Source organism: Osmerus mordax, chromosome 14, assembly GCF_038355195.1.
Source record: "Osmerus mordax isolate fOsmMor3 chromosome 14, fOsmMor3.pri, whole genome shotgun sequence".
Lineage (NCBI taxonomy): Eukaryota > Metazoa > Chordata > Actinopteri > Osmeriformes > Osmeridae > Osmerus > Osmerus mordax.
Window position 1 is genome coordinate 11,414,116 of NC_090063.1, and position 10,327 is coordinate 11,424,442.

The following is a 10,327-nucleotide window of genomic DNA, read 5'->3' on the forward strand; positions in this document are numbered from 1 at the left end:
GAGAGGAGACGAGAGGAAAGGAGACAAGAGGGGAGGGGAGTGGATGGGCGAGGAGAGGAAAAGAAAGGAGAGGGGAGTGTGCAGGAGAGGAAAGTGCTGACACTGTCCACACACTCACGCATGCAGACATGTACGTCACAGCTCGCCCACCCTAACTCCTCGCTCGCAGCTTGGCCCGCTTTAACCGGTTCTGACCTGTCACACGCGGTGTCATGTCCTGTCTGGCGTGGGTTGCCTCGCGAGCGATCTCCGCACAGCCCCACCCTTCGGGCGGCGGCCCGCCTGTCTGCTCCCATTCGGTTATCCCCGTCTCTTGCCACTCACAAGGCGGAGGTGCAGCGGGACAAACAACATTGTCCGCTGGAGGGGACACCGGGTGCTTTGGACTGTTTCTTCCTCCTTCGCTGCTTGTTTTCGTCTGCCTTTGTCTCAAGCCTTCTGCATGCATCCTCCCTTGTTATCTTAGTCCCTCTGGTTTTACCTGTTCCTGTCTTTTTTCACCCTCTTTCTCGCTCTTCTCAGATGTCCCGTGTCTCTCAATCCCTGCCTCTATCCCTCTGCCATCTCTGTGAGGTGGGCTTCACTATGTTTTTATATTCATATATACTACTGTTATTTCAGCTCCGGGGTGGGAGATTGGGGAACGTTGACAAGCTTGGTGTGCTTTTAAGCCCCTTTTAAGTCCCGACTGTCACCATGCAAAACGCTGCGGAGATAAACTTTGCCTTTGTGATGTCAGAAGGGGCTTCTGAGCGGCTTTAGGACACGTCTGAAGAGCAGTGAAACGCCATCTCTGATGCTCTCTGCCTCCGTGTCCTCTGATGTAAATAATGAATAGTGTGTGTGTGTGCGTGCATAAAAGGGTCTTGAATTCAGCAATGAATATTCTTCATCGGACAAATAGTATGTTCCACTCTGGTCCATCCTTGTGAATACGCTTTTAACCTCTCTACTGCACAAATGTTTGGTTCTAAGTGGGTGTGTTTCTGTGTGTGTGTGTGTGAGTCACTGTATGCAGGATTGACTAACTTGATGGTACGCAAAATAACAATACCACAATGCCTAAACAATTACCATTTAAAGCAGTTTCTTTCTACATCCGACATGAATTACTCTTTGTGACTCCACAATTAACTGAAGGGGCGTATGTGAAGTGAGCCCTCGAAGCACAATGGGAAAAGATGCTATATAATATTCATAGAACCTTGATGACACCTTGACAACCAGGCCACGCAAAATTAGCAGATAAAAAGAGAGGTTTCCGTAGTACCCCAGACAATCTATCGCAGCATCTCCAAGGCGATTAGACGTCTCTCTCTCTCTCTCTTCCCTATTCCTGTTTCAGCTGGGGCTCTGTGTGCTGTCTGTGCTGGAGAGAGAGACAGCTTTCAGGGCTCTGTCAGTGGAGTGGTATCGATCTGTGTGTGCACGTGTGATTAGTGTGCATGCCTGTTGCAGCTGTGAGCGAGAGTATGTGCACGGTGTGTGCGTTTTGTGCGTGTGGATACTGCGTCTGAATGTGTGTGTGGAAGTGTGTATTTGATGTATGGCCAGAGAACAAGCTTTTAGGCGGTGCTGGAGGAATGCAGAGCCAGGGAGGTGTGAGTGTGTGTCTGACTACAGTGAACTGATCCTTCCCCCCTACAGCAACAAGCACCCTGGCCTGGTACAGTCTTGGTTGGTACAATCTACAATCAAACTAAGCGGTAATTGGTTCTTAATGCGGGAGGGAAGTGCAATGAAAAAGAACACAGATGGAACCTGGAATGCAACCATGCAAGCACCGCAGCTTGGTATGCAGGTTTTGTCGTTGAAGGACAATCTGAAGCATGTGACTGGTTAATCGTGAGTGCGTGATGTTTGACTTTGGCTCTTTTTCAACTCCATCAGGCTGAGGTTACAGTTTATTGAGTTCTGTATTTTTTTTTAAAATGGTTGCCAAGGACCTTTCTGTCGTAGAGACAAAATCCTCCCATAGAGAATAAACTAGAGAAGGGTAAAGCCAGCAGAATGATCGCTTACTCTGACATAACTCTACTTTTATACACTTCTCAATCTACAGTTTGCTAGTACAAATCCATTCCCCAGCCACTAAACCTTCCTTGTTGCCATCAAATAACAGCAGTGTATCAGCCTGAATTGGAATTGAAACTGCCAGTTGGAGAGTTCCATCAACTGTAACTGACTCAGACCAATTTCTCCCCGGGTTCCATGGCTCGCTGTACATCTACGGTAGGAAAGTCATTTATTCCGCCGTTCTCTCCGACCTCTTCGACTGTTAATCCGTTCCACCGGCCAATCAGTGACCTTTTCCCTGGGCCGGCTCCTCGCCTAGACGGGTCGTTTTTCTCGCTTCAGCCGCGGGGGTGGGGGTGACACAGATCGAGCCACTCCTCCCCCGCCTTGTGTGAAGGAGGGAGGGGCTGGGGGGACGGGGTGGTGTCCCAGACACTGTTCCACCCACCCCTGCCCCCGCTCCAGGCTCAAACTGGTCCTGTTGTCAGGGGGGGGTTCTGGCAGAGCGGTGTCCGGCAGTCACGCAGAAGGACCAGCAGGTCACACAGCACGCCCTGCACTTGACGATGTCTGCTTGACACGTTTGATGTGTCGGCCTGCGATGACGTTTAACACTAACCAGACTAGTCCCCACCCATGGATGGAGAATGTTCTATCTTATTCTATTGCATTCTGTTCTACTTATGCCTGTGTGTAACCATATCACCTACTCAATGTGTCAGCGAGAACACTGAGGTTTGAAATGTTTTCACACTATTAGCCAATGAGACAAAATGCTGTTTTATTTGCTTGTGTAAGAATTGTTGTTGCCTTCAACCTTGAGATAAACACTTGCTACACATAACCGTCCAGCAATCTTGCTGGTGTATACACAGCTCTTGGCTGAAAATGACAATTGCTGCTGCCACAAAGTTGTCCTTAACAAAAAATAAAAAACATAGCAAAAGAAGAGGATATCAGCCCCCGGAGCAATCTGCAAGGCGGAAGAGGGAGCCACCGGAGATAATCGAGACATGGCCCATTACCTCAACCTGCCTTCCAATCGAATTCTGCACCCTCAAAAGTGTGTTCACATCCTTTCCTGGATCTCTCCTGATGGGCTCCCCGAGGGGCCTCGAGAGCAGGGTCAACAGAGCTGTTAAACAGGCTAACTGTGACAGGTGCTTTGGGGAAAAACATATGAGTTGTCTACACACACACAGAGACAGAGAGACAGAGACAAAGAGAGAGACAGAGAGTGAGAGAAAGAGAGAGACAGAGAGAGAGACAGAGAGAGATTTCAAATTCCTCTGGGTGGTCGGTCATTCCCTTCCCATGAGTCAGGCCAAGTTGTCACAGATGGTGACCAATTATGAGCCAGGATGGAGGAGTGTGATAGACAGAGGTGCAATCAGTAGGAGGAGGAATAGGGGATGAAGGTTTAGAGCTGTAAATTAGACACCATACAAGGCTAGATGATAAACATGTGTGCATACATGCACCTGCAACAAACACACACTTGCATTCCATTAACAAAGCTATGATATGCTTCCAAAACGGCAAAAAAAAAAAAACATCATTCTGATCGATGACCCTACACTTTAATTAATCAAATCGACCAACACGAAACTAAACAATTCAGTGTATATACAGTAGGCCTATGTAGGCCTATAGTGTGTATTCTTTATATAAAAAGCACCAGACCAGATTCTAAACAATACAGGTCTGGTCGTGATCCAAAGGGGGTTGAGAAAAAAGAGAATGTTCCTGTTTTTTGCTTTCTTGTTGTGGACTGAGCTTCCCCAGTGATCTGTCACTGTCTCTAACTGGTCTCTATAGAACGTTTTTTTCTGTAAAGTTCATACACACACAGGCACACACATTGCTGATAGGACAAGAAACCAGAAACAGAGTATAGGAGAAATACATTCGGTCATCCACAACTCTTGATAGCAGTAATTGCTCAGGGAATTATTGACCCCGTTTAACATAAGGCAATGTACGCTACTGTTGTACGCAAATTCAGAAGATTTTTTTAAGGACTCCACCGAGGACTCCACAGGCAGTCCCCAGTAGAAAACCAGCTGTTACCACAGAGCAACTTAGCACGATTTCCTCACTGACTAAACTGCAGTTGGTTCACTCGGATGGTGTGAATCAGCCATCAGGCTACAGGGACATAGTTTTATCCTCAACTCAAAGTTTGATACACTGCCTACTTCTTGTGCACAGTGTAGGCCTAACCACGTCCCCCTTTCAAGTCATTACTGAAGCAGCAATGGGGAAAAACATTTGCTAGCCTAAAGAAGAAAGGCCTTGGGAATGACGAACATCGTTTACTAGAGCTTCAATTAAGCGGACAAAGTCACTGCTCGGGGCTCCGAACAGAACATTAATGACCATAATAATAAGCCGCGTCGGACCGTTAAAATCAGCTTAAGAAAGGCACGCGCATCCCGAGGCCGCAACACCAGCTCATTTGGCGGGCCTGCTACATGCACCTCATCCGTTTGCTGTGATGCGACGGGCACCGAGGACTGGAATACTAACTGCACGTTGTTATCTGTCCACTAACGGACTGCACGCAAAGCCGTACATCTAACGGTCCTCATAGACCGGCTTTGTGTCTCTGTTCGATTGTACTAAAGTTTAATCGATGGTGATCGCGATGCAAGACAGCACGATGATAAACGAGAATACTTAGCTTCGAGAAACACGGTCAATAAAAGACCAGTTCAACAACTTAATACCAGGTGGTACGCCTTGAGATGAAAACACGGTACGCAGTGGTGCAATCCTACCTAGTGGCTACTTCTTCAAATCGTCTCACACTGCAAAAAGTCTAATCCATTCAGCTTTTTTTTTAATGAAAGAGGCCTTCCCTTTGGCGACACTACAAAAGCGTGCGTCAAGATAAAGATGTATAGGCTACATATCACAACGATGGGCCTCTTACTAGATGAAATAACCATATTTGTGATTGTTATCCTGTCGTGAGCCGGTCATCCTCGCTACAAGCTCACCTGTCACAAAAGCGAGGAGAGGAAGGCTATTCAGATAGTATCTTCGGCAAGGTCAGATGCATCCTCATGTTATGAATAATTCAATAATGAACAAATGGCGAGTAAAGTGATGCCAGGGTCTGGGAAATTGTAAGAAGACTAGATAAACAAATGTAATCAATAGCCTATGCTTTACTACGAGTCTTATCTAATTTACTGGCCTGTCGCTAGGTTTTAGTATAAACTAAGACGTGAAATGTATTCTCTGGCCTCCCCCTATGGGTGTAGCTGTTACAATAGTGACCTCCAGCGAGCAGACCGAGCCCATTAACGCAAGTACGGCCATGCGTAAGCAGGCTCAGGATTCTGTTTGGGAATGAACAGCGGGGCATAGGTCTTTCATTCATTCAGTCTATTCATTTTCATAGCGAACATAGGCCTAGTTGTATTGTGCGTTTTTAGGGTGATGGTGGTTGTCAAGTAGCTAAAAGTTCTATGTGTTGACAATTCTAGTTAAGAATTACTTTCCATCTACGCTATCCCAACAAGACGCGCAATGCATGGCGCACGACAAAAATTTTTACGAATGATGCACCTTATGATTCCAATCAATCGACACCGCTATCTCTGTTTACATAATGCTTAAATTAAAACGGTTTATTGATAAGAGGGCTATTAAAACATTGAATCAATTACCACGGTTAATACAGTAGGCTACTCCGCCAGTAATTGTATTGCCTGCACGCGCTCCTCCGTCCGCCCTCTCTCCTTTCCGCTTCTCTCATCTCTTCTCATTCTCCTCCCTTCTCTGGGGCGGAGCGGGTCCCTGTGAGTTTCAATGTGAATAGCACGTGGATGTTACAAACCTCTTGAGCTGGGTACTTGGTGGAACAGCGGGGGAGCGCTAGGAGGACGGATGCAGGCGCAGTGTAGATGGAGTAGGGCATATACAGTATCCTACGCAGAGGACGCATGGATTTATGGAAATTCTTTAATGAACTGTTTGGTTCTCACTCGGGACGATGCATATCTATTGAAACGAATATTATTTTGTCCTTCTCTGGGTTAATCGACGGAACATGCAAACACTGAAGATGACTGACAGGTGAGGGGACAATAAAAACATACTATTTAAAGAAAACAAATTAAGAGATGTGATTTGAAATAGTCAGCGCGCGAGTTTAAACTCGCGAAATAGAAAGGTTATACTTTTTTTACAAATTCCCCTTGATAAATCAAAAATGGATTTTTTGAATACCTCCATTTGGGCGGACGAGGAGGCTGAGATATATCCTAATTCCACCACGGGCAGTCAGTACTCGCTGGTTTCAATCGCGGGACTCGCTGGACTTATCAGCTTTCTTATCCTGTTTACCATTGTGGGGAACGTATTGGTTGTTATAGCTGTGTTAACCAGTCGAGCTCTAAAACCGCCCCAGAACCTTTTCCTAGTGTCTCTAGCTAGCGCCGATATTCTCGTGGCCACCCTTGTCATGCCCTTTTCCCTAGCAAACGAACTCATGGGTTTCTGGTTTTTCGGCAAAGTTTGGTGCGACATCTACTTGGCTCTAGACGTTCTGTTCTGCACGTCCTCCATAGTCCACCTGTGCGCGATCAGTTTGGATAGGTACTGGTCTGTGACGCAAGCTGTCGAGTACAACCTGAAGAGGACTCCAAAACGCGTTAAAGGGATGATCGTGGTGGTATGGCTGATATCTGCAGTCATATCTTTCCCCCCATTGATATCCATGGACAGGAACAACAGTGACATCAGCCCTCAGTGTGAGCTCAACGACGAGACCTGGTACATCCTGTACTCCAGCCTCGGGTCCTTCTTCGTGCCCTGTGTCATCATGATCCTGGTCTACATCCGGATCTACCAGGTGGCAAAGACCAGAACCAGGACCATGTCAGAGAAGAAGAGGGAGGTGGACGGAGCCGGCCCGGAGGGGAACGGGCTGGAGCGGGCCGAGGGAGGGGGCGGCGGCTCCGTGAAGGTTAGCGGCGGCGACGGAGAGAATGGCCACTGCCACCCTACGGTGCCCTCATTACCCAACGAGTCCAGCAAGACGCCGGCGACGGACCACGAGGACGACGGCGACTTTGACGAGAGCAGCTCGTCGGACGAGAAGAACACCAAGAAGCACCCCGCCCACGGCCACGCTCGTCATCACCACGACGACAAGAAGGACAGGAAATCCAGCCGGAAGTCCAGCTCCGCCTCCAAGCACTCCAGCAGGAAGTCTCGGGCCAGCTCCAAGTCCATCGAGCTCTTCTCATCGCGGAGGAAACGCCGGAGCACCGTCTCGCGGAAGAAGATCTCGGCGGCGAGGGAGAAACGCTTCACGTTCGTCCTGGCGGTGGTCATGGGCGTGTTCGTGCTGTGCTGGTTTCCGTTCTTCTTCTCCTACAGCCTGCACGGAATCTGCCGGGCGCCATGCGAGATCCCGGAGACGCTCTTCAAGTTCTTCTTCTGGATTGGCTACTGCAACAGCTCTCTCAATCCTGTCATCTACACAATCTTCAACCAGGACTTCCGACGGGCCTTCCAGAAGATTCTGTGCAAGACTTGGAAGAGAAACTTCTGAAATGTCTCTCTGTATTCTCTTTCTTCATTTCCTTTTTCTACATCTCTCTTTCACCCTCCCCTCTTCCTCACCACCTTTTCTCTCTGGTCTTTTCTCTGGTATGGGCTGGTGTGAGAGGTTTGAGGTTGCAATGCCAAGGGTTTCTATAGTTACCATAGCGGTGACATCACCCTTTCTCCACCGTCAACCCGTCTACAATGGTGGGTGGCCTTATAAAGATGACATTGTCCTGGGATCATTTATACAACGTCTTTAGACAGACTAATACAGACACAAAAGATATGTGCTCTGCGCCATTGACTGCAAAGGACAGGAGGGTACTTCACTGACAGCACAACCCCTCTATTTGACTGATAAGTGTTCTGGCCTTGACAATCTCTGAACGATGCTTCAACGATGACCTTAGATAACAGTATTGATTTAGGTTTATCAGGGGATTTTTCTCCTAGTTTTTATTTTTTTACATCACCACTGTGATGACCAATGGGACAAAGGGGCTCCTGCTTGCTGATCGGACAGAAGTAAAACACAGTGTTTCCAGGGTGAACAAATGGAACATATGAATCAAATCACCTTTCTGCTAATGAATGATCAGGGGTTGAAAATGGCAGCAGAACGAAAGAGGGTCATGTTTGTTGAAGCCTCGAGCGCCTCTGTATAGCTAGAGACGTTTTTATGATGACTTTGCACATGTGGCTTTTGCACTGGGTGTGCTGAGAGGGTGGCCATACACCATGTTCCCTCCCAAAGACAAGTACTGACACTGATTCTCCTTCCCCTGCTCTGAAAGACCAAATTGGGGTAGGAAGCTCTCTATGCCGGCGCACAGATGGGGATGCTAGAGGCTTTCAGCGTGTGTGCGTGCCTATGTAACGGAGAGAATGAGAGATTTTTTCCAGCTTTTATGAGTGCGTGCATGTGTATGTGGAACGTGCATGTGCATTTAGATAGATGTTGTGTGTGTGTGTGCGTGCATGTGTCTGTATTAGTGCGAGTGTCTTGTCCTCCACCAGCTGTCAGTCGAATGTGTGTGTGTAGGTGTGTGTGTGTGTGAGATAGCCTGCTGTGTCTGAGAACTGCCTCTCTCTGGGGAAGGGTTCTGTATCAGACGCAGTCCGAACTACTTCCACTCTCTATGGCAGCATCTCAATTTGTCCATTTCCATCAAACACTCTCTGTAACTCTCTTCTCTATCCCTCCGCCCATTTTCACTCACCCCTCCTCCCCTCTCAATCTCTCACACCACCCTTCTCTCTCACCCCCCCCACACACAGAGTAAAAACATATGCTTTATACAAATATATATATATATATACTTATTGATATTTCTTTATTTTTCAAGAAATGCTCTGTGATTGTGCTTGTTGCCCATGTCCATAGGTTCAGCACAGTCCTATAGCGTGAGCCTCTGTAATCATGCTTGTTGGTATGACGACGAGTCTTTGTTTTGTATTCAGAACTGGTTTGTCTTAACAGAGTCGGTCTCTTTTATAACTAAACACTTGATAATACTCCACAAAAAACACAACAAGCACTGTCTTACTTTACAACGTTCACATCAAGCACATTCTCAATGATCCAATAAAGAAATGATCCAGAGACCCAGAGCATCCTTGATTGATTGCTTCCGACTGATTCTTAAATATTAGTACTTGTTTACTTTGTTTGTTGTGGTGCTGCTGACCCGTGAGGTTATATTAAGCCATGGACATCGTGATTCAGAATGTTAATCTTCGAAATATCTTGAGTCATTGAGCCCCCGAGACTTAAAATGTCCCTTTGATCAGAATCTGTGCTTCTGACTGGATTTGTGTTCCCCAAATGAGAAATCGTAAAAAAAGGAAAAGTAAACAAACCTTAGGTGTTGATGACAGACAGCAGCCATGAGAGACTTCCCCAGTGTGTACTCTAAAGCCCGCAGTGACTGCAAAACCTAATCCTAATTAATCTAGCAAAGACTCACCCACCGTCTTTTAGCAGACAGTGCAATTTTTCCATACATGTATATAATACATTTATCAGGACATCTACATAACCTGATGCAAATTAGATTACATTTTGCGCAGTGTCCATATTTAGCTGTAAGGACTAGGAACGTATTATAGGACCGTATTATAGTTTGTTATGTTTGTTCCTGACAAAGACGCCTTGCATAAAAAACAAAGCACCAACTCCAGGTCAGAATTCAGTGAAAGTTGAATGTGGTCTGATGTTGACTCTAATACTCTACTCTCGCTGTCCCCATGATGACACATTTCAACAGGGATCGGAAGAATCGTAGAAAGTCTGTTGAAGCTTGTACGAGGATTTCATCTTTTGACCGAGAAATGCTTGCCTCCCAATCGTGCTTATTTATTTATCCAGTGAGACCGTTAACCACACACACGCACACACACACAAAACACAGCATACTTACGCATCACCACTAAAGTCAGATAAAATGTATCTTCCTGCAATGACTGTTTAACTCGCCAGGCAGGCTTCTCTGGCCTTTCACAGAGCGGATGAAACGAAACCCCTTGAACTCTCTCTGACTCTGTCACTTCCTGGCCCCCACCAGAGAGACGCAGAGAAAGAGAGAAAGACAGCAAGGAAAAGAGAGAACAAAGAGACAGAGTAAAAGGAGTGAGTGTGAGAGGGAGGGAGAGAGACAGAGAGAGAGAGCAAGAGAGAGAGCAAGCGAGAGAGAGAGAGACAGAGAGAGAGAGCAAGAGAGAGAGCGAGCGAGAGAGAGAGAGAGAG

At 46.9% G+C, this 10,327-nt stretch overlaps 1 protein-coding gene across 1 annotated transcript; it reads left to right on the plus strand.

The window, feature by feature from the left end:
- The first annotated feature begins 1,104 nt into the window (after positions 1 to 1,104).
- Positions 1,105 to 7,585, plus strand: adra2c (adrenoceptor alpha 2C). The gene is made up of 2 exons (XM_067250787.1): positions 1,105 to 1,121; positions 6,295 to 7,585. The coding sequence occupies exons 1-2, from the start codon at positions 1,105 to 1,107 to the stop codon at positions 7,583 to 7,585; spliced, it is 1,308 nt and encodes a 435-aa protein (XP_067106888.1).
- The last annotated feature ends 2,742 nt before the right edge of the window (positions 7,586 to 10,327 follow it).